General features: G+C 46.6%; 1 protein-coding gene across 1 annotated transcript in view; it reads right to left on the bottom strand.

Moving 5' to 3' along the window:
- The window catches only part of SMC5 (structural maintenance of chromosomes 5), a 699,122-nt gene extending 674,193 nt beyond the window's left edge, over nucleotides 1–24,929 (bottom strand). Inside the window, exon 1 of the mRNA XM_078675750.1 lies at nucleotides 24,597–24,929. Within this exon, the coding sequence (XP_078531876.1) occupies nucleotides 24,597–24,796 (200 nt within the window). The 5' untranslated portion in view covers nucleotides 24,797–24,929. The remainder of the gene's footprint in view (nucleotides 1–24,596) is intronic.
- Between the last annotated feature and the right edge of the window lie 613 nt (nucleotides 24,930–25,542).

The raw sequence follows: 25,542 nt of genomic DNA, 5'->3' as shown, positions 1-25,542 counted from the left end.
GTCAACGCTACCACTCGGATAGCTGGTCTATTAGGTTGACTTACAACCATCACCATAAGGGTTGTTTGGACTGGTGCAAGGTGTTCACTAGAATAGTGAACATCATATACCAGGCCAACTTCTCACACTAATGATTTGACTTGCATTGGGGTTATGTTGTTATATCCTTAGGTACCATTTGGTATATTCTTAGTTACCGTTTGCAAACATATTTTGATCTCAGTTTTATTGCTATGGAGGTCTATACTGAATGCAATGTTTAGTCTTATTACTGAAATGTGTTATTTTCCTTTCAAATGTTCTTTGTAAGCTAATTTTGTTCTCTATATAATATAGTTTTATTTTATTGTTTGGGGTTGTTAAGGAAGAAGATGTGTCTGGATTGGTTTACATGTAGGTTCCAACTGGAACTTGCTGTAGAATGACGCCATGGACATTCTAGGAGAGCGGTCTAGGAAGACAGTTATTCTTCACAGAATGAGCTGCTGAAATGGCATGTGGTGTCAGCTTGAGTAAACTAAATCCTCATTCTTCAAGACACCCATCTTGTGTTGTTCCTTACAACAATGATATTCCTTCCTCGTGCATGAGAAGGTGAGAACACAGTTACAGTGGGTGAACTGATGGTGGTTTGTCCACTATAACTACGCCCTCACATTCTCATACACGAGGAAAAACGATAATCTAACAATAGTGACAGATCAATGACAAGCTCACCTGTTAACACCATAAGCATCTCAGGCACAAACCCTTCCTTCCACAAAAGAAAGTTACTCCACCTAAATTGCTTGCTGATGAACACCCATTCAATGAACAAAAATAAATGCAACATTTTTTAACGATTGACAGACATGGAACAAGGTGCATTTGTCACAAGGCACGATTAGGAAAAGATATGGGTCCAACACTCCAAGAAGCTGTCCCATCTGGATATCAAGCCAGTACACACAAACAACAAGGAAAGAAAGGAGGTGGGCTGGCTACTATCTTAAAGTATTCATTGACACTCATCAAGATAGAAGATGCAACAATAAAGATGTGGGTCAATCAAATATTCAATTTATACATATACTCTGGAAACTAAAAATGTGGTTCGACAAACCAAGTTGACATCAACCTAATGTAATTATATAAGGGATAAACTTGACCAGCTCACAACAGATCCTCTCTGTACCTAAGCACAAAGGTCATAGATTGGATGCCATCTTCAACAATCTAAAACTAATCAGTATTCAGTGAAATTCACAAGTACAATAGAGTGATCACTGCATCACCTTTTCGCTCTAGAACTCGAAAAAAAAAAACATCTACAGAATACTGCCATGCCGCAGCAACATAGAAATTAGAACAAAGTAAACATGAAGACGTTGGAATCTCAACGTAATAATCCCAATGAAGCATGGCAAAAAAAGAAACAAAGCTCCTTAGATGAATAAAGAGTTCAAAAAAATTAAAAGAACAAATCTCAACACTTCGACAAAATTGGAACAAATCCACGTGAACCCTCACGACGGAATGTGTGGGCAAGACACAAGTAAATGTACAAATACTACATACAAAAGTTAAAACAAATCCAATGATGAAGCAGGATCAACAATGGCAGGTGCCCAACTGAGCAACTCCATAAAATTATACTTGAATTTCATAATCCAGGAAGCAGTCATATTTCCACCCCACATTCTCAAGACATCTGCAATATGATAGCGACACATAACTTATCCAAAGTAGGCACATTGGATTGACATATAGCAGTTAAAAAAAAGCTGATGCCCCCGATTATTAAACTACAATCCATCACAGCATGAAAACAATCTCCATATATTACATCCTTTCAAGAAATTACAACCTACAAATTTCAGGACTGGGTGAAATCAGCTTGATTGGCTGCCCATCCAACCCCTGCCCTCCAATAATTTTCAAAAAGTTTCTTCTATCAACATGCGCGGCTATCCCCTGTCAAATACATTATCAATAACTCTTTAACCGCAGGACTTTTCACAGAGAAACTGAAGAACCGATGACTGCCAGCCTTACACTATACATGTTAGACATAATTTTTTTTAAGTTTTAAATTCCAATGAATTGTTAGTCATGTTGATTGATCAATATTAAATCTATCCTATTAAATTCCATCTGCACCAAAACCTCTCTTAGCTTAATACACAAAGCGCACCGATGATGAATGGAAATTAATTGCGACAAGCAATTCCAGTGACAGCACACATTAAACTTAAGGGGCAAATTCAAGCAGAGATAGAGATCCTAAAAGGGCTGTCTATCCCCCTCTCATGTATACTGTGCTATAGCCACAGTGTCAAGGAAAAAGGCCCCAAAAAAGCAAGTGAGCTCGAAGATCTGAGCCGACTTGAAATATTCAGCGTGAAAGAACGGGTCTTACCTGGGGCTGACGTTAGAGAGAGATATCAAGAGAGTGATATATATATATATATATAAATATGAGAGAGAGAGAGAGAAGAGAGAGAGAGAGAGAGAGAGAGAGAGAGAGAGAGAGAGAGAGAGAGAGAGAGAGAGAGAGAGAGAGAGAGAGAGAGAGAGAGAGAGAGAGAGAGAGAGAGAGAGAGGAGAGAGAGAGAGAGAGAGAGAGAGAGAGAGAGAGAGAGAGAGAGAGAGAGAGAGAGAGAGAGAGAGAGAGAGAGAGAGAGAGAGAGAGAGAGAGAGAGAGAGAGAGAGAGAGAGAGAGAGAGAGAGAGAGAGAGAGATCAAGAGAGTGCTTATATATATATATATGAAAGCGAGAGAGATATCAAGAGAGTGATTATATATATATATATGAATATGAAAGCGAGAGAGAGAGATATCAAGAGAGTGATTATATATATATATATGAAAGAGAGAGAGAGATATCAAGAGTGATTATATATATATGAAAGAGATCGAGATCAAGAGAGTGATTATATATATATATATATATATATATATATAAGAGAGAGAGAGAGATCGAGATCGAGATCAAGAGAGTCAAAAATGGTCTGAACATACAGCGCACTCGTGTGAAGGAATGCTAAGGATCCTGATTGACTTTGCCTGGAGTGATCACGCGAAGGTACGGAAAGCCATTGAGGAACTCGAATTGGAGATTGAAAAGGATGCGGACAAGGAGAAACAGGATAACCTCAGGGAAGGCATGAAGAAGCGCCTTAAAACATACGAAGGCAAAATACGAGCCCGCAAGCAAGAAAAGTTCGAAAGGGATGAACGGGATTATTCGGCGGGCAGAATCCTAACGTTCGCAAAGAAATATGATGCACCAAGGAAGGTGCTGCAAGCTAAGGCTCTCTGGGGAGAAATGGCATCAGGGGGGATGCACTAAAATGGATTGAGTCCTTCTTGTCACAGAGAACCTTCCAAATTACATCCTCAATAGCCTGCTCCGATACAATGAGCGCCCCCCATGGAGTACCACAGGGCTCCATCCTAAGCCCTCTGTTCTTCAATCTCTACCTCCGGCCCTTGGCCGATCTAGCTGATGTATCTGGCCTCACCCTCATGACATACGCTGATGATTCTCAAATCATCTTCTCCCTGTCAGAAGCAAACCCACTTATCCCATCTCGTCTCAAACAAGGTCTCCAAAACATCTTCAGCTGGATGTCCGCACACCAGCTGAAACTCAATGGAGACAAGACCGAGGTCCTCCTTCTGGGGAAAAACAAAGACCTCTGGAACGCATCTCACTGGCCCTCCGAGCTCGGTTCCATCCCCACTCCCGCTACTCAAGTTAGAAATCTGGGAGTCATCATAGACAACACCTTGTCCATGAAGCAGCAGGCTAACAGAGTGGTTGGCCTCTGCTTCACCATCCTGAAATGGTTAAGGAAGATCCTTTGGATGTTGCCCCTTGACACCCAAAAGTCCGTAGTCAATGCACTTATTACATCTAGGATTGACTACGGCAACATTCTCTACCTAGGCTCCAACAAAGCTGTCATTAACCGACTACAAGTGGTCCAGAACTCAGCGGCTAGGCTACTCTGTAATATCCCAAAAACCTCCAGTGTGTCCAGCCACCTAAAAGACCTACATTGGCTCAGGGTGGAAAGCCGCATCAGGTTCAAAGCCCTGAGCTATATGTTTAGGATCAAATCTGGTACCGCCCCTAAATATCTCCAAACCCTCGCCACTCCCTACACCCCGGCTAGAGCACTACGCTCTCAAAATGCTGCAAACTTTTCCACCCCAAAGTTCAGACTTGCAAGAATGGGAGGAAGATCTTTCGCTGTCATGGGGCCCACACTCTGGAACAAACTCCCCCCCCATATCCGTAAAGAAGACAGGTATAACATCTTCAGAAAACAGCTAAAGACCTGGCTCTTCCAGAAATAATCCACCGTCATTTACCATCCTCCTAAAAATTGCTTCAATTCTGTCATCGGCGCCGGGAAACCCTTGTTGGGTAGCTGCGCGCCATACAAATGCAAAAAATAAATAAATAAATAAATAAGGCAGCGCAGAAGCCCACTGAGCAAGCTGAGACGTCCGAATCTGAGGTAACTACACCAGAGCATTCTGACGAGGACAATCAACCAGGTGGCAGCTCGGGAGATAAACCGGGGCCTTTTCAAAGCGAGTTCCAAGTCATCCGACAGTCATGGCAAAGCAACACGAGAGGGAAGCCCCCGGAACCTGGACAAAGAGGTGCAGGAAAACGAGGAGGGGGGGCCGCCGGAGCAAACGGAATAGGCTCACCAATGCTCACCAGGAGCAAGAAGAAGTTTACCAGGAAACGTTAAGTGGAATGACTCCTGACAACTTGACCATTATCAATTTGACCCCGCGTGTGTTGACAAAGACAGAAGAGAGTGTGCTGCAGTTAGGACTATCGTTTTGTCCTAAAAGGAAATTGGAATACACGCAGACACGGATAGATTTATTCAAGTTTGCCAGAAAGCTAAAGCTGCATAACTTTTTTAAGTTGCGTCCGAAAAAAGACACTGGATTGTCAAAAAAAGGAACAGAGGATAGAACGGATGTTTTACTGGAACGAGATCTTCCAGCGATTCAGGTTTTGGAGGACCTGAGAAATGAGTGGGAGTCGCAAGAGGGATCGGCTGATCACTCAGGAATCGAACAAAAAAGCGCATCTACCACATTCAGGCCAGTATCTACTTTTGTTCCACAGATGCCTAATGATATTATCGATACATTTGTAGATAATGTTATAAGAGACTTGGCACTGATGCGAGGAAATGACAATGATCTGATTAAGACTAAGAATCATCTGACGAAGGATGCTAACTTTACTAGAGAACAGTATCAGGCGATGGTTAGCTTGAATAATGATCCCTTGATAATTGTAAAACCTTCAGACAAAGGTGGAAACGTTGTCGTGCAGACACTTGAGGCATACAATAAAGAAGCTTTGAGGCAATTGAACAATGAGACTTCATATATGAAAGTGAAAAGGGAGGTATATACAACCAGCATTGGGGAATGTTATGTGATGCTTAAGGAATGGTATGAGAAGGGAATGTTGGAGACAGAGGAGTATCTGTATTTGAGAAAACTTAGCCCTGTCACGCCCTGTTTCTACCATCTCCCGAAAGTTCATAAAAATGCAACGTGTCCCCCAGGGAGACCCATTGTCTCGTCTCAAGGTAGTTTGCTCGAACATGTTTCTATATATATTGATCACTTCTTGTCTACTTTTGTGGTGAAATTAAGATCTTACACAAAAGATACCAAGGATTTTCTGGGCAAATTTAATGATGTTGTGTGGAGAGAAGGAGATGTATTGATATCTATGGATATTACCAGTCTATACACCTGCATATCACATCAGCAAGGAGTAAAGGCGGTACAATATTTTCTGAGAAACAGAGAAGCAAAATATACTGAGCACAATGCAATGTTGGTGGAATTCTTAAAATTCTGTTTACACAATAACATCTTTTTATTTGAGAGTCAATACTTTAAACAACTGTCGGGGACTGCGATGGGAACCTGCTTCGCCCCCAGCTACGCTAATTTATTTGTGGGCTGGTGGGAGGAGCAGGTGGCCTGGGCAGCAGATAAAGATCTATGGACGGAGAAAATCGTCACCTGGCATAGGTATATCGACGACCTCTTCGTTATATGGAGAGGGACAAAGGAGAGTGCTCTGGAGTATATAGGGGCTTTGAACCAGAATGAGTACAATCTGGAATTCACAGCTGACATCAGTGAATCATCTGTGAATTTCTTAGATTTGGTAGTAACAGTTGTCGATAATAAAATATGCACGAAATTATATCGGAAACCCACTGCGGGAAATTCCATTTTGCATGCTCACAGTGGACACCCTCCAAGACTAAAGAATAGCATCCCCTATGGAGAATTGCTCCGAATTAAGAGAAACAACACTAGGAGCATTGACTATGAGAAATATGCGGCTGAAAGTATGGCCAGATTTCGAGAACGAGGGTACAGCGCTCAGGTCTTGGAAGGTGCCAAACGGAGAGTAGACACTGTTACTAGAGAAAGTCTCCTAAAGGTGAGCAACAAAAGAGGAGGTGAGGAAGATAAAGTTAATAATTTTAGAATGATCACCACCTTCTCACAAGATGCCACCAAACTGAGAAACATATTTAACAGACACTGGAAACTTCTACAAATGGATCCAGTAATCGGACTAGACATTCCGAAAAGACCCCTTATTACTTATCGCAAGGCAAGATCCCTCAGAGATAGTGTAACAAACAGCTATGTACAGAAAAAAACAAAGGCTTTTGAGAATGTCCTTAAGGGGTTTCATCCCTGTAAAAAGTGCAAGGCCTGTGTTGGCAGTAAGAAAGTTTCTACGTTCCAGGTACCAGGATTGAGGAAACCCAGAACGATAAACAAATTTTTGACCTGTACTACTCCGTACACAGTATACTGCTTACAGTGCCCATGCGGATTGAAATATGTAGGGAGTACCATTCATCCTGCTAAAATCAGGGTTTTAGAGCATGCCAGAGCCATCAATAATGGGGACCTTACATATCCAGTGGCCCGCCACTTTAAAGATCGGCACAATGGGGACAGAAATCTTTTGACGTATTTCTGTTTAGACCATGTACCACAGAACCCTAGGGGGGGTGATAGATTGACGACTCTTAGAAGGTTAGAGTCCAGATATATCATCGATCTGAATACCAAGACACCTGCAGGTCTGAATTCTCATGAGGAATTGGCAGTACATTTAGGGGATAACTAATTATTTTAATAAGACTGATTCAATTGGTAGATGAACTGTAATTTGTAGATGAACTGTATTTTGTGGATGAACTGTTTTGATAATTTGGGAATGTGGAGTTTCACGAGGGTTATTTACAGTCATGGATATTGTGTATGGAATGACAGTAGCCCATTCAGGGCTTTATGAAAGTAATGTATTCAACATACTTAATATATTTGATATGTTGATGAATGTTGGAGGATCGTTAACTCATTTAGGAGTTTGATGGAACTTTGTATATTTCGCCATTATGGGGGTGAGATATTATATCACTCCAAGATGGCGCCCACATTCGGACATTGTTGTCCTTTTACTGTATCCATGAATGTTAGTGTTTGAATAAAAAAAACGGCCGTTTCGGCGGCGCCATGTTAACACCGACGAAGGCGAATGCCGAAACGCGTCTGAACGCCGTGAGCTTAATAAAAACTGAAGCTCGCTACCGTGAGTGCTGGTCTTTTGTAGTAAGTTGCTACGGAGTACTTGGAGCAGCCATATATATTTATATATATATATATAAGAGAGAGAGAGAGATCGAGATCGAGATCAAGAGAGTGATTATATATATATATGAAAGAGAGATCGAGATCAAGAGTGATTATATATATATATATATATATATATATATATATGAAAGAGAGAGATCGAGATCAAGAGAGTGATTATATATATGTGAGAGAGAGAGAGAGAGAGAGAGAGAGAGAGAGAGAGAGAGAGAGAGAGAGAGAGAGAGAGAGAGAGAGAGAGAGAGAGAGAGAGGTATGAAATGGAGAATGCAACAGGGCAACCTCATCTGCAGCAAGATTATAGTAGATGTACAAAGGAAGGCCCTGCTAACTAGATGTTACTTAAAAAGAACACAGACTAAATGAGGATTAATAAAGCTTACCTGAAGCTAGCAAAAGGCTTACTACCTACTATACATTACTCCAGAAAGAAAACAGAGAGCGACTAAGTCGTTATTGAAAATTAGGGTTTGAAAACTCTCAGCTGGAGAACATAGTAAACTGCTACATATGAAGCATCCCTAGCTCAGAAATAATCTAACTCTAGAAGCAAAGAGAGCAGGATCATCTAACCAGCATTGATGCGGGTTACTTTGGATGGCCAGTCCAAACATTCTCATAAGGTAGATGATCAAGAATGCTTCCTAATATCCCTTCAGGACACCTTCAGGGACATGGCAAAAAGCATGTATGCAACAACTTCACACAGAAAGAACAATGCTGACCCATAAATAGCATAAATGGACAAAGTATCCAATATACAGCAAAAACATGCTCCAAAAGGAGCATTTCCAAAAGAAAAGGATAAATGTAGATCACCCTTTAAGCCTGGCAGTGATGGAGTACGGAGCATCTCAAATCAAGACCCTCAAATCTTCATAACATGGTATGGAAGGGAGCAGGATGTAGGGGAGCGGTATAATGAAGGAGAGTTGATCAATACTCCCTCCTCCGTAACTAACACGCCACACTCTCTGCACTAACTTGAAAAGAATGCTTACTTGCCCTTGTTAGAAGAGCAAAAAAAGATGTAAACAACACAAACATAATGATTAATAAATATCCAGTGGTGCCAATATCGTAACTTGACCACAGGCCTTGTGGAGCTTCAATAAAACTGATTAAAAAGTTCCTTACCACCCTTTCATGTTGCGCCCCTCTGTTTTTACAGTGGAATACCAGTAACCAAGATTTAGAACGCAAAGCATATTTGGACTGAGCAAAACATCACGTCTGAGACCCTAGACACTGTCCTTAACTGAGAAGATCCAGATATCTTAAAGCCTCGCACCGATCGGTGCGGCTATATCCACAAGCCCTGAAGACGTTCTCCAATGGAGAACGAAACACGTTGGCTGGAAATTAAACCTCTTTTTTGGTACTGAATACAAAATAAAGGAACTTAAGTAAAAATAACTTGCTATCTTTTGGACTCTATTATGGCCTCCCTGGTGGTTGACAAGCTTTGAACAAGCATAATCCAAGCCTCCGGTCCTGCCATAGAATGAAAAATGTCCTAGTATACATGAAGGAAAGTTTCAATTCTATTAAGGACAAGGAGGCGAGGATTATTCCCGCTCAGAGTTTTCCTGAGGTGATCAGTCACCTTCCCACCCAGTCTAAGAGAGACAGGTGATTAGGGGTGTGCCAGATCGGCATATGGTACAAGTATGACCCTAAGTTTTGCTTACACTACTGTACTGACCAATGTTAGAGTTGCTGATGTAGCACTGTGTAGGAGAATCCTAATACTGTTGTTCTTTGTTTGCCTTGGCCATTGTACTAAGAGAATCCAGGGTATACAAGTTCAGGTTCATCTCTGTTTCCTCTGGCTTCTTGTTGTCTCAGAACCTGCTAAAATGGACTAGAGTAATTCAGTGATGGGCAAAATGCTACAGTCAAGAAAGAGTACTTTTCCCAGAAGCCTCATGCATTTGAGGATGTTCAGGGCTGCTGATTGGTTTACCTATGTTGACCTTTCCCTAGGATCCATGGGAAAGCTTGTTTCTTTCTGTTAAAGTTGAACACTGCTGGATATGGAAAATAAGGAAAGTAGAGCATAATCCTCGCCTCAGTGTCCTTAAAAGAACGGCAACTTTCCTTCATGTCTACTAAGAAATGTTTAATTTTCATGATAATCACTTCTGAGAGCACCTTCAAATAATTCGTACAGGATGCACACTGTACAACAATCTCTCTAGTATGTGGTGTAAAAGACCATAATATGCTGACATAAGTAACATAGCCACGCCCTAACTTGGGAACTTATAACTAGGAGACTTACAACCAGTGCACAGTGGTACTCTTGAATGCTTCCCTGTGCAAGATACAGAACCCACTAATAAAGCATACCACATTGGGTAGGTAAATGTTCATCATCCTATGAGAGTATGTAAATGTAGCATAATTGAATAAGACATCTAGTTGTTTCTTCCTGGAGTTTTATACCTCTTGTTTTTTATGGGAATCGTACAACTGTCTTTAACTCCCCTCACTCACTCCTTAGTGTGAAAGCTATAAGTATTGTACCTACCCAGTATGTGTGAAAGAATCTTGATCTGTCTCTTTTGTTACTGCCACCTGTTGGTAAGCTATTACTTGTGCTATGGAAGGCTGCGCTGCTGCTATACGCGTTGTACATTCATTCTGCCATGAAACTCTGAACAAAACTTTCTATTACACATAAGAAAAATCGATTCACACAGCCAATGCTTGTTTTAATGCATGGAGTGAGTGAAAGAGTGAATCTTCACATAACGTGCACACAGAGTTTACATTTCAGGGCTCGAAAAATCATTAAAATGTTAATAGACCAGCAGGTTTAGTAACTTGAAAAAGCTACTCAATCTAACAGTAATTTACTGGACCTTTGTCTCTGAAAGTGATCAAATATGACAAGATTTAAAGGCATCTTTATAGCTCATTCACTTTGTGAGCAATAAAGATAGAATTAAAACGTGTTATCTTGTCACATTTGCTACGCTTTCAGAGACAGGCATCAAAAGTCAGTTTGTCTTCCTACTTGTCACAAAGGGCGAGTTGGCCCTAAAAATAGCTCGTCTTGATTAAATCAGGCTTGCCATAGCGAGTGGGTGAGTGAATTTTTTGGAGCTCTGCATTTGGATTTACGAATGAGACAAGCAATTTTTTTTAATGGAGTAGGACATTTTGTCAAACTTGACACCATTGCTGGCTTTGCAAATTTTAGAACATAGCCGACAAGTTGCCAATTCTGGCATGTAGCCAACAGATTGTATGCCGTCTGAGAAGCAGATGGGGGTATTACATGTACAACCAAAGCACAGAGTTGGGGGCGTGGTTTAGGCGCTGACCGGGATGGCTGCGTGAGCGAGTTGCTCCGCGCCGAGTCCCGTCTATCTCCTGAAAAAGCTGGCCCCGCGTGACCTGGCAGCTGGAACTGAGCTCCGGTGGGGTCCCTGACCTAACGGGGAGCGTCTGACCCCCGTCGGAGCCCTGGGCGCTGCAGGCGGACGGACCTGACGTCCTGCTCGAGGCGGCTGAAGAACAAAGCCAAGATGGCGGCGCCAAGCGAGCGAGCGCTTGGAGAGCGGCGCACTGTGGGGTGCTGAGCGACCTGAGGCGCCTGAGAGCCTTTGCGAGGCAGTGCGCTGGTGAGGGGCCCGAGGAAGCGTGACCGGAGCGACGGACAAGGACGGCGACGCTGCCTAGGCGCGAGCGGCGCCCCTCCCCCACCTGCTCGCCCGGACGGCAGGAGAGTGGAGCCCTCACTCGCGCTGCACCGGTGGCGGCGCTGCTGGCGACTGTGGCCGACCCACTTCAGGGGATACTGAGGCAGAGGCCACCGGGACACGAAGGAGGACGGCGAGTTGGCCGTGTGCTGAGAGGGCAGCTGCCCAGAGCAAGTGGACACTCGGCTGGCCGCAGGAAGGGGTGAAGCAGCAAGAGCGGTGTATGGACCCCGCAGTGCACTGACGCAGCGCAGACTGGTGCCGCCGGGAGCGGGGGGCTCAAATTGCCTGGTGGGGCGCCCCTGCCTCTCGGTCCCCCGTGGGGGCTCATACCCCTAGCCCCTGCACTTGGATGACGCACTGAAGATAGTGGTGGGGCTGCACGGCGTCCATCCCTGAGCTGGTGGTTGGCGGCGGAGCGCCGTGGGGGGACATTTGGCACTGCCTGGAGACCGGGGAGCTGCGCATCTTGTGAACTGCCATTGGGCTGCGCCGGGTGTCCCTGGGACCGGGAAGGACGGAAGAGCGGCAGCAGCAGACCGTCGTTGAAGGAGGCGGTTTGGGTGGCACGTTTCCCGTCGTCAAGATGGCCGCGCAGGGGGCTGACCTCGCTGCGCCTCATGAGCGGGGGGACGGGATGTCTGGGGCCGCGGATGGCGATGCCCCGACGGAACCCTCGCCACAGGAGCTGCGGCTGACCCTCCGTCTTGATGCCATTTTGGCCGCGATCACTACCACCAAGGATGAGTTGCACCAGGATATTGCGCAGGTGGCGTCCGGGCTTGGCTTGCTGAGAGCGGATCACGCCAAGCTCTCTGACCATGTGAAATCTAATGAACAACTGCTCCAGGAGCTGAAACCGGCGGTGGTCACGGCGGAGCATAAACTTGATGACGTTCTCCACCGACTGGCGATTCTGGAGCGTCGAGCTGAGGACGCGGAAGGACGCAACCGCCGGAACAACGTGAGGGTGGTGGGGCTTCCGGAGAAAATTGAGAAGGGTGATGCGGTGGCCTACTTGGAGGACTGGTTCCGCACGGTGGTGGCGCCGGAGGGCCTCTCCCCCTTCTTCTCCCTGGAAAGGGCACACAGGGTGCCCGCGAAGCCCCCTCTGGAGGGCCGACCGCCCCGACCGATGGTGGCCAGACTGTTGCACTACAAGGATCGGGATCTGCTGATCCAAAGGGCGAGAGATCATGGGCCCTTCCAAGTGGACAACAGCAAGGTGACGATCTTTCCGGACTATACGCAGGAGGTACAGCGGAGCAGGGCGTCTTTTTTGTCGGTAAAGAAGGAGCTGAGAGAGGAAGGGATCCAATACTCCTTGCTTTTTCCATCCAAGCTGCGGATCATTGTTGATGACAGGGCTCACTTTTTCCAAACACCCGATGAAGCATGGTCCTGGCTGGAACTGTATCGTGCGGGGACGGATCGAGCGCACAGGCCCGCCAGGGATCGTGAGCAACCGGTCAGGATCAGGAAGTCGCAGCGCATCCGCTCCCGGAATAGGCGCCAACGGGCCGAGCGAGAGGCGCAAATGCTGGCCGATAGACAGAGTGCGCTGGAGGCCACAGCGACCATCACGGGCTCGCAGCGGGATGACGCCTCCAGAGGTTCAGCTTCGGAGGGTGAAGGTGAGAAGTCCGGTGATGACGGCTCGGAGGTGGGGGGAGCGCAGGGGCCGGAGGTTACCCCACAAACGTCTGATGGTATCTTTAATGGCTGAAGCGCATGGCCGCTGAACTTCTTCTCAGGCCTGGACGCTCCTGACTTCTATTGGACTGCCAGGTTTGGGGCTGTTCTGGCAGTGTGGGGCTGTGGGCGCGGGGTGGTTGCTCTGTCGTCCTGGTTCGGTGCTCCATTGTCCTCATCAGACCCTTAAGGTCTTCTGTGGTGTCGACCACAGATTAGTGTGATGTGTTGGATGTTTGAGGTTTGGAACGGGGCTGAAGCTGGGTTATTAGGCCCTGTCCTGGGAAGGGGGGGGTTGGGAGTTACAGGGTTTGTTTTGGAGGGGTTGTGCAATTGCTGCGATGCGGGTCACATTTCTTGGCGCGCGCCATTGTTGGGATTGATGCTCTATGGGGACGTTACCTAATTTGAAATGTGTCACATGGAATGTCCGGGGTATTCGAACTATGGTTAAGCGCCACAAGGTACATGCATACTTGGTGAGGCGGGGTGTTCAGATAGCGATGCTTCAGGAGACTCACTTGACACAGCAGGAATGTGGGGCCTTACAGAGGAGGTGGAGGGGTCAGGTGTTTGGCACGACTTACTCAGCGTTTGCCAGAGGGGTATTAATATGGATCAGAGCGGGCACGCCATTCCAAGTCGCGAGTCAAAGGATAGATCCGGAGGGTCGTTATGTGGTGGTGGAAGGACGACTGTGTGGTAGGGATGTGGTGCTATGTAACATCTATGCCCCCAACGCTGATCAAGCGCATTTCTTTGAGGATTTATCGCGCTCATTAGCGTATTATTTGGCGGGCCCTGTATTGCTGGCGGGGGATTTTAACTCCATTTCAGATGTGGTGTTGGACAGGTCACACCCGCCTTTGGTAGACTCCCCAGTGCGCAGAATTGCAACCCACAGGAGGGACTGGCAGGAGCGGTGGGGCTTAGTGGATGTGTGGAGGGCGCAGCACCCTGAAACTCGAGATTATTCCTACTTCTCGGCACTGCATGATCTGCATGTTCGACTGGATTCAGTGCTGTGCTGCGAGTCTCTAGCGCAGATGGTGATTCACTCTGAATATTTGTCTAGAACCATATCGGACCATAACCCACTGCTGATTTCTGTGCAATGGCAGCTGGCGAGATCGGCGGTCCCTACGTGGAGACTTCGCCCGGAGACGCTGGAGGATCCGGCGTTTTGTGACACAGTCCGACAGGGTATAGACGAATACTTCACGGTCAATACTGGGTCGACAGAGACTAGAGCGAATGAATGGGACGCGATGAAAGTGGTGGTGAGGGGGGTGTGTATGGGACGGTTTCTGACTGTGAGAGGTACAGTGCTGAATGACCTCGCGAAGGCGGAGGAAGTGCTGAGAGGGGTGGAACGGCTGCGGCCCGAGCGACCGGAGCTGCAAGACAGCTTGTTGCGTGCTAAGGAGGCGGTGGCGACAGAGACAGAGAGACTGCGGTGCTATGATTATAAGTTGTATGCGGTGAAAGTGCATGACGAGCGAGATAAAGTGGGCACGCTCCTTGCGAAGTTGGCTGATCCGAACCCTAGAGGATGTCCGGTTATGAGTGTGCGACAGGAGGATGGGGAGGTGGTTTATTCGCAATCGGCAGTCCTGGGGCGCTTTCAGTCCTACTACGCGAGTCTGTACACCAGCCACCTCGAAGTGGAAGCCGCGGACATAGGCGATTATTTAGCTCAGATCCCTCTACCGGTACTGGATGAGGAGGACGCCCGGGACCTGGGGGGCCCTGTAACCCTAGCGGAAATCAGAGGGGCGGTTAGTCACATGGCGCGGAACAAAACCCCTGGGGTGGATGGGCTGCCGATCGAGTTCTACGCCAAATTTATGGAAGTGTTGGCTCCCAGACTGCAGGTTGTGTATGCGGAGGCGCAACAATTGGGGCGGTTGCCTGACTCTATGACGGAGGCGCTGGTTGTGCCCCTGCTGAAGCCGGGCAGGGATGCATTAGATGCTTCTTCTTTTCGTCCGCTGTCTATGCTGACTGTAGATTATAAGATTTTGAGTCGAATCCTAGCCACCCGGCTCCTACCACTGATGACCTCTTTGGTGCATAGGGATCAGGCGGGATTCATCCCCTCGAGGAGCACTTCGATAAATATCCGCCGGCTGATTGGGGTCATTGATAGTGCTGCCTTGGCGGATCCAGGCCCGGTAGTGCTGACGGTTGATATTGAAAAGGCGTTTGATAGCTTGGAATGGGATTTTTTAGATGGTGTGCTGTTGAAGTTCGGAGTGGGGGAGGGGTTCCGGGGCTGGACGAAAGTGCTCTATTCTTCGGCTAAGGCGAGGGTGCGGTTGGGGACCTTGGTCTCCTCGGTTTATCCGGTCTGCAGGGGCACGAGGCAGGGCTGCTCGCTGTCTCCTCTGCTCTTTGCTCTAGCAATGGAACCGTTGGCGGCGCAGGCGAGACAGGGAGTTGTTTTTGACGGGATTGCGCTGGGACTTGACTCACATTATATTTCGTTGTATGCCGACGACTTGTTACTGTACCTGGCAGACTCTGGAAGGGCTCTTGAGGGCGCGGTGGACATGCTGGACAGGTTCGGGAGGCTCTCAGGCCTCAGGGTGAACTGGACTAAGACTTGTGTGTTTCCGCTGCGGAAGACCACGCTCTGCCCGCAGCTCACGAGGCCGGTGGTGTGGGAACCCTCTTGTTTTGTTTACTTAGGAGTGCGCATCTACCATGACACGGCGGACCTCCTTGAGGGGAATGTGGGGCGCTGTGTTAGGGCGCTGAGAGGCAGTATGGACTTCTGGGCTTCTCTCCCGCTGTCTGTACTGGGCCGTGTGGCGTTGTTGAAAATGGTGGCACTCCCGAGGCTCCTCTACTATTTTAGAACACTGCCGGTGTGGATCCCGCAGGGTGTCTTTCGGGAGCTGAGGATGTTGGTGACCGGCTTTCTCTGGGGCCATGGCCGCAGGCGGGTGGCATTGACCACCCTGATGAGACCCAAGTGTGAGGGAGGGGTGGCCGTCCCCGACTATGAGCTATACTATCTGGCGGCGCAGCTCCAGGTCCTGACGCAGAACGTGGCCAGAGTGTTCAGGGGGCCTGAAGATGGCCGGGGGGTTGGCATTCGGAGGTATGTTTTGTCGTCTATCGTGATGCAACAGAGACTGGCCAGTAGGGACCTCACGATGGAGGAATGGACGCTCAGATTATGTTGGAACAGGCACCTGAAGAGGGCTGGGAAGCGCCGACCATACGCACCGGAGATTCCGCTGGGAATGCTCACTGCCTTACCGCATGGGGGTGATTGGTCCCAATTGTTAGAGTGGGAGGACCTGGGCTTGCAGATGGTAGGTGACCTTTATGTGGACGGGACGCTGGCCCCGTTCCAAACCTTGCAGGAGCAATTCGGCCTGCCGAGTGGTACCTTCCTGTTGCATGCGGCGGTTGTCGCGGCCCTGCAGAGGCATTGGGGGGGCGGATTGGCTGAACCGGAGGTGACGACGGTGTGCCAATATGTAGTGATGGCAGCGGGCACCGTTAAGGCGGTGACCTGCCTCCACAATAGGATGTTAAATGACGGTCTAGCCCCGTTAGCTGAGCTGAAGTCGCGTTGGGAGACCAGCATCGGTAGACAAATCCCGGACTCCGTATGGGGTCAGGTGCTACACAGGACCTGGAAGGGGACGCGGAATGCGAGATTCCAACAGGTGCATTATTTTGTGCTCCATAGGGCGTATTTGACCCCGGAGAGGTTACGGCGACACTTCCAGGTGCTTGATGCCATGTGCCCGCGATGTCTAGAACCTGAGGTGGATCTTGACCACATGCTGTGGGGTTGCCTGAAATTGGGGAACTACTGGTCTGAGATAGGGGACCTCCTGAATGCTGTCACGGATCGGGAGGTAGATTTTGACATGGCCGCCTGCCTGCTTCTTTGGTTTCCGCATACCAAAAAGACCAAGGTTACGAGCAAATTCATTGGGTTGGGACTGATACTAGCACAGCGTGAGATCACTTGGCATTGGAAGTCTAAAGAGGGGCCGTCTGTACGGAGGTGGAGGAATGAATTGATGAGGTGGTCGAGCTGTGAGAGTGTGTTACGAATGCGCCGGGCGACCAGGGCTGGCAACGAGAAGTGCTTGGAACTGGCACGGTCCTGGGAGCTGGTGGTGCAGGCACTGAGGGACTACCTAACCGAAGGCGAGGACACTGAGCAGTTATAACCAGGGACTCCGTGTGGCTACTTGCTTGTCAAAGCTTCCTGATAGTTGACACCCGAGAGCAGGAGGGGGATGGTGGAACCCGCATTAGCAGCAGTTGAGGGGGGGGGGGGGCACTGGGTGGGAGGGAGTCGTTGGAGGGAGAGGTTTGCCGGCTAGCGGCAACCTCCCGGAACCGGTTGGCCCGGGATGGTACTTGTGATGCTTTAGTGACATGACATTAGAGTGGCCTGGGATCAGATGGAGAGAGTGGGTTGGTTGTTGTGGGATAAAAGCGGATACGAAGTGTTATACTTGACCTGTGTCCCGCATAGGGCATGCACCGAGGTACCTCCAGTGAACTGACTTATTGATGCGCCTCCGGGATGTGGGCCAATCGGCTGTGTATTGTATTATTATTACACTGTGTGATGGGGACCGTTGGTGTACGGGTTGGTTTGTTGGATGTTTTTATTCCTGATTCTGCAATAAAAATATATTAAAAAAAAAAAAAAAACAAAGCACAGAGTTGTGAAATGCAACATGAAATTTAGTTCCTGGCTTTCAGCTTTATTTTCTTGCAGGAAATCACAGGTTAAACTGCTCAGTGGCCACCAATAGCCTTTCGGACGCAAATGCAACATCTAGCTGTTTATAGATTAACATTAATCACTCATCTACCTCGAGAAAGTGAAAAGAAGCAGTGGGCCATGAAACATGCAGAAAAAAAGAATAATGTCATTTCACTGATATTTCCGAACACATCCTCAGCTTACAACTTAGTGCAAATTTGATTGTGCGCTTATAACAGTACTGTGAAGCTCTCTGTGCTGAAGAAGTGCAGCACATGCGACACGTTGTTACAAATCCAGTTCAATTGTGAAGTTGGATTTTAATGCATTAAGGAAAAGCAATTTTTGGAAAGTTACAGTTTCTCTGTCCGATGTTGTTGGAGACTAATTTGCATTGGCTCTTCAGCTTCTTCAAAGCCAGTAATTAACTTTGAATAGGTGTGAATACCCTGCCAAGAGCAAACAAAAGGCCGATTTAAATGAGTAGAGATGATTGCCCCAAACTCCCCAGATTAGGAAGGGTGGAGGCTGTGGCAGGGCTCAAAAAATCATTTAATCAACTCGACCTTACTGAAATGCATTCGACCTCTGTCTGTGAAAGACGAGCAAATGTGACAAGTTAACAATATTTAAAGGCATCTTTATTGCTCATTTACTTTGCTTTAGATGCCTTTAAATCTTACTATTTTGTCACATTTCCTCTGCTTTCAGAGACAGAAGTAAAAAGTCCGTTTGACAGGTCTGCTGAATTTACATATAACCCTTGCAGCACACTTAAAAGAAGGAAACAGAACAGAATGCCAAGACAATTCTTGTGGATCCACCATTAGGTTGTTAAAGGATTCTGTGTTTGTCCTACCAGACTTTTGCCTCTGGGTTTACTGATGGTACAGTGACTGCCTCAAACTGAATTTTAGTGTTAGGTGTGTGAGGACACTAGGATTATTATTGTGCACTCCACATACACACACACTTAGCCCTCAGAGTCCAAATTAAGTGTGGCTGAAGATTTGGCCATCTTGAAAATGCCCAAAGGGGGTAGACGTAGACCCTGTAACTTTTGTACCATTGGTTAGGAAGTGCCCAGGAATGATTCCCACCAGTAACTAGTTCAAGGGATAAATGTGGCACCTCCTGGTATTCATTTAAAAACACTTTCTGGAAGATTATTAGAGAACTGGGCCTGCTGTCTGTGACTTGAGAGAAGCCCTGAAGAATGGACCTGCTATTTCTTGTACCCAGGGCAAAGACGTGGTTTCTGTGGGTCATAAGGTTGACCTCCTGAGCAAGTTACACATTGCTACAGAACAATGTGGAGTGGGCTGGTGCATCAGTATAGTGGTGCAGGGTAGAAAGCAGTGGAAGAGTAGCGGTGTAGAGTACAGTGATGTCGTGTAGAGTGGGCAGCGTTGGTTGCAGTGCTGTAGAGAGGTGCAGAGTGTAGTAGAGTGGAATTAAGTGCAGTGGCACAGAGTGCTGTGGCGTAGAATAGATTGTTTCAGAGTGGAGTGGAGTAAAGTGGTGCAGAGTGGAGCTGTATAGAACACTAGCGAATAGTGCAGTGATGCATAGTAGCGTGGGGTAGGGTGCACTGGCATAGAGTAGAGTGGTGCAGAGGAGTGTAGACCGGCGTAGAGTGCAGTGGTGCACAGTAGATTAGAGTGAGATAGAGTACATTGCCATAGAGTGGTGCAGAGTGGAGTGCAGTGACATAGATAAAATGGTGCAGAGTAGAGTGGCACAGAGTTCAGAGGCAGAGTGTTCAGGGGCAGAGTGCAGTGCTGCAGAGCAGTGTCGTAGAGTACAGTTCTGTACAGTAGAGTGGCGTACAACGCATTGGTGTAGAGTGCAGTGGCATGCAGAGTAAAATGATGCATAGTGCAATGGCACAGAATAGAGTATAGTGGAGTACAGTGCAGTGGTGCAGAGTAGAATGGAATAAAGTGCAGTGGCGTAGTGTGTATTGGTTTTGAGTAAAGTGGTGAAGAATGCATTGGCATAGAGTGCAATGGCTTAGAGTGCAGTGGTGTGGAGTGGCATAGAGTGGTGTGGAGTGGCATAGAGTGCAATAGAGTCGCTTAGACTACAGTGAGTAGACTGTCCCAGAGTACAGCGAAGTGGCATAGAGTGCAGTGGAATACAGTAGAGTGTTGTAGGGTGTAGTGGTGCAGAGTGGCTTAGAGTGTATTGGCTTATTAAGTGGTGCAGAGTGGCATAAAGCAGAGTGGCAGAAAGTGCACTGTTGCAGAGTATACTGTTGTAGAGTGCAACGGTGTATAGTAGAGTGGCGTAGAGTGCAGTGGGCAGAGTAGAATGGCATGGAGTGCAGTGGGGAAGAGTATAATGGCATAGCGTGCAGTGGTGCAGAGTAGAGTGGCATAGAGTAGAATAGAGTGAGGTAGAGTGAAGTAGAGTAGAACAGAGTGGGGTAGAGTGTAGTGGCAGAGTGGTTTGGTGCAGAGTAGTTTGGCATAGAGTGCATTGGTTTTTAGCAAAGTGGTGTAGAGTGCACTGGCATAGAATGCAGTGTTGCACAGAATAGACTGGCAAGGAGTGGTGTAGATTGCAGGGGCGAAACGTGCAGTGGTGCATACTAGTGTGGGGTAGAGTGCATTTGCATAGAGTGGAGTGCTGTAGAGAGGAGTAGAGCGGAGGGGTGCAGGGAAGACTGCAGTGATGCAGTGTAGAGGGGAGTAGTGTTAAGTGGAGCAGAGTAGAGTGCACGGAAGTGGTGCAGAGTAGAGTGCAGTGGAGTGGTGCAGACTGGGGTAACGTGGAATATGCATGGTATGGCAGCGTATTGCCATTACAGACAACACATCTTCAATTGAAATTGCCAATACATTTGAACCCACATACAGTTTTACTGATAGACGTATACAGCACACAAACAATAATGTGTGGATATGTATTCACCCAATGTATTGATTTGATCATCAGCACCGTTAATTTATAGACATTTAAATTTTGTTGTGTGGTAGAAAAAAAATAACACCTGTACAGCCTTCCTCAAGCGGATCCACACTAGCAAGCATCACTCTCACATAAACCCTATCACTTAGAAGTCAGAGAAAGAAAAATAAACACCAAGCTCCCTGGAAGACACAGTCCGACAATTGAACTCTGTATTTGAATGCACAGCAAATGTGACAAGATAAGAACAAGATTTGAAGGCCTGTGTACAGAAAGCGAGTTTGTGGAAGAATACAATAAACAAGGTTTATGCAACGGGAGTGACGCACTCGAGCTGGACAGCCTGAAGCAAATAAAGCCAGCAAATAGAAAGCCAGATAATGTGAGTTACAAACCAAATAAATAGTCAATGTTAAGCAAAGGTGGAATGCATTTCTAGGTCGACTTTCTGAATGCCCCCAAGATGTCTTTAGCAACCGGACAGCTGTGCTGTCTCATAGGCTACCTAAAACGAAAATAACTATTCAGATTCAAGCTGCTCGTGGTAAAATGAAGCAATGTGTCATATTTGACTGACAAGGAACCTCCTGTCACAACTATCATAACGTGAAAGTTCAATCTAAACGCTCCATCAAACAACCGTTGTCCAATAATTGTGGCACCTCCAAAACATTTTGTGCCCGATTTCCTAGCCATCAAAAACAACTCACCTTCTAGAAATGTTAAGAAATGTGTTTATTATGAAAGTTACGATGGAGGGACTCTAAGGGGTACACTGTACCAATACTTCCTGAGCCACACTGTACCTTCTCGCTACAGTTCCAGTTATTGTTTTTGTAGCTGATGATTTTCTACTTTCACCTTCATTCTAAATTTCGTTTCTAACAGTTGCGTTCCCAATCTTTACTCACACAGGCATGCTCAAATGCAGAATGGCTGCAGGGTTGTATGTCTCATTTGAAGGCCTCAAGGAAAAAGGCACGGAAGGACATTGTAAAATGGCCAGTTGGGGTGTGCCAGAGCCTGCCTCACCTTGCATTACAGTATGTTAATTTGAACTTAGCGGTGTGCAGCTTCTCTCCAGGTTTTGTATACACAAAGTAGCAGACAGTGCTAGAGGAACATATTTGGACTCTAGTACTGCAGTCCTCACGCATTTGTTATGTTATGTTATGTTACTGGGGGTTTTGTAAAGCGCTCAGCTGCTCAAAGAGCGTCCCGGCGCTATAGATCCTCACACAAACACCAGCAACTAACAAAAAACAGCCATACGGCACCAAACATCACAAACGGCTTACAGAGCAAAAAGATAGGTTTTAAGTCCCTTTCTAAAAGCAAACAAATTGGAGCACGTTCGCAGCGTCAAGGGCAGAGTGTTCCAGAGACGGGGGGCAAGGTAGCTGAAAGAGCGGCCTCCACACCGCACACGTCTCACTGACGGCACGATGGCATTGGCCAGGGCAGCAGACCTCAAGGGTCTAGATGGTAGATAGAAGTTGACCCTTTTCTGCAAATAACCAGCGCCAAAATTGTGAAGCGCCTTAAAGGCTGTAGTTAAGGCCTTAAACGCAATGCGCTTCCGAATCGGCAGCCAGTGCAGAGTCACAAGGAGGTTGCTCGCCCTGGCTCTTCTGGTAAGACCAAAGATTGCCCTGGCTGCCGAATTTTGGACTATCTGCAGACGGGTCAACAGATATTCAGGAAGGCCAAGGTAGAGGATGTTAGCATAGTCCAGGCGTGACCCTATCAGGGCCTGCACCGTGATCTTCTTGTGCTCCAAAGATAGATACGGCAGAAACTTTCTTAACATCCAAGGCATTTGACTTGGTAGGCCTGGGTCTGAAAATGTGTTTAATCAGGTGCAATGCCACGGAGAGCCAGATACCTATGCCTTTACAAACCAACACACAAAGGCTGACAACACTTGCACACATACGTTGTTGGGACGCAGGGCTGACAAGGAACGGGGGGATGTATGGTTTCATGTTCACTTGATCTGCATACCCTTTGCTGACAAAATAACATTTGGGGTTATTTCCCATGGTTTTATTTCAATCCAGATGCAGTGGTTTTAGTCTCTCTGTGCACAGTCTCTGTCAGAGTGAAGATAACGTTTCACTTACGAAACACAACTTTTAGCACAGAAGAGATGGCATCCACGTGCGTAGGTAGCTGTATGCAAACTAAAAACCCTATAATACAAACAACTAACTGCGCAAGGCATCTCATTCTTGCAAGCCAGATCAGAATAGCTTAAATTGTCAAAACTCTGATACGAGTCGATACGGTTTCACAAGGTAGGAGCCAAGAAATACTTTTTTATGTCAAACCACTAGTCATCTATCAATGCCTGAACTCTTCCCTGAATCGAACATAATGATATTACTTTTATACTTGGAGCACTTCGTGAACCAAGTTGAGGTTTATTCATTGACAATTCAAATAAACGTATCCAGAGTGCTGAGCAGGTAGCTTAGAGTCGTTTGGCTTGACATTACTGTTTTAATTATGCCTTCCCCATGTTTGGATTTGTTACCTTTCTCTCTTATTGTAAAGCGCTCCGATATCCTTCGGGATCAAGTTCGCGCTATATAAAACTTTATAAATAAATAAATCAGTAAACAAAGAACTAGACTATGCACCGGTAATCATTAGTAAATAATTGGGTGCATTACATTACATTTATTTCCCAAGCAAGTTAAAAGCACTAGCAATAAGTAGGATTGTAGTTGCATGTCCATATATATGTCCATATATATCAGTGGCAGGGCTTCACATTAAAGATTTTGGGGAGCGGGAGGGGATATACTCGAGAACCAGACCTGCCAGACTTGGAACACATTTAGTGCCACCCACTACGTGATAACAGGACATAAGGAGAAGACGCGTTAGGGGTTAAAAGGTCAAAACCATAGGCAGTTCGGATTATACATGCTAGCATTTAGGAGCTTGCAAATAGAAATGGCGTGGCATAAAGGCGTACGCATGTATGTACCCTATAACATACGATGCCATAGAGAATAATATAAGTATAAAAAGAGGACAACATTTTAAACACTTTAGGCTAAAAATCCAGGGCTCCATCCTATATAGGAGAGCTTGCAGAGCAGTTCTGATTTTGAGCCACCACTAATCACCCTATGCTTAAGTCACATATCTCCGTTTCACTGGCCAGCCGGTGACTGACGGGCACCAGACGGACGGACGGCACGCTGCAAAAGGTAAGTTAAGATAACCAACGTTAGTTGTGTTTTAAAAACACTTTAGGGTTAAGTTGGACGCAGTCTAATATTCCAACTCAATACTGAAATCAATTAAAATAAAAAATGCAAGTAACAGAAAGCTTGCACAGTAAAAATATCCTAAAAATGTTAAGAAAGGAGATAAGCATGCGGTAGTGCATGTATTTCTATGAGACGCACCCCCTACCTAGAAATCCATCTCTTTGAAATCACATGGAATCGTTAGAACTACCATGGACTCTTTTTTTTTCTATACTGAACGTGTACGGCTTTAAAGTAACTGTCAAGTTGCCTATTTAACTCTGCACAGATTAAGACTACCTGTCGAGCTAAAATCAGCGTGTTGGGTATTTGATGGGTCATTATGCAATGTGGGATAGTGTCGTAGCTCTCAATTGGGGTGGCCTTGGGAGTCTATGATGGGGCCATAGAACCCTTAAGGCATAGGGTCACGGGACACTAGGAAGTGTGTATGTGTGTTGGGTGGGGGCGGCACACAACGGGATGAGTGATGATGGCGCAGAAGTTAAGTCTACGTACACTACCCTTCCCTTCCACCAAATTACTCACAGAAAGTTCTCCATGCGGATCCTTATAATAGATCCCTCCACAAAACCCTGGGCGCGTGCGGGGTTCTTGCCCAGTACGATGGTTTCTTGACCACTGGACGTTTTCTTGTCCCGGCTTTTGCCACTACTAGTGCTGGGCACCGGGTCGGGCAGTGGCACCTCCTTAGTATGAGAAGACAGTCGCTTTGCCGGGGTTGCCATCTTCGCGTTGTCTGTGCCTGGAACGACGCCAGGTGAACCCGTTTACCGGGATGGAACAAGTATAGGGGACCAGCACCCGGCACGGTCTGTGAGGGGGCGGGAACCAGCAGTAACTTTCGGTTTCAATAGTCCTGGTTCACAAAACAGGAAGTATACCCATTCGTAACTCCCGCCGTCGCTCTAGCAGCTGGCTGTGCGTTGCAAGCCTCGTTCAAGATTTCACTGGCGAGCATTGAAGTTGGGAGCTACAATACCGATTTATCTGTTTAATGCGGCCATATTGAGTGAGTATTCGACACCTTTGCCCAGAGAAAAATACAGCCGATCTATTCACCCTTTAATTCTACAAAGGTCCAGACCTCATTCTTAAGTAGGACTTTATATGAAATCTTCTGTATTCATTTTGAATATGGCCTTTTTGTCTTTAGAGGATGTAGTTTCACGGCTAGACTGCCGACTTTGGAGCTGGAAAATCAAAGTTCGGGCTTCATCTCCACATCCTTTGATTCTGGGCAAATCACTTAATCTCCTAGTGCCTTTTCATGGCTGTCTGGCTAACACCATAAAAGGAGGCCATCTCCTGAAAGTGCTTCTGCTTGCATATGCTTTGAATTGGGGGCTAGAAATACCTTTGCTTTTGTGGGAGGACAACAAATAGGGCATTATTGCAAAAGAATGAAATGAACATTAAGCACTGTATTCGAGAGTAAAGAAAGTAAGAGAACATTATTTTTTATTGAAATTGA

This window comes from Lissotriton helveticus, chromosome 2_1 (assembly GCF_964261635.1).
Source record: "Lissotriton helveticus chromosome 2_1, aLisHel1.1, whole genome shotgun sequence".
Lineage (NCBI taxonomy): Eukaryota > Metazoa > Chordata > Amphibia > Caudata > Salamandridae > Lissotriton > Lissotriton helveticus.
The sequence above is the reverse complement of the archived record's forward strand: the minus strand, read 5'-3'. Positions and strand labels throughout refer to the sequence as shown.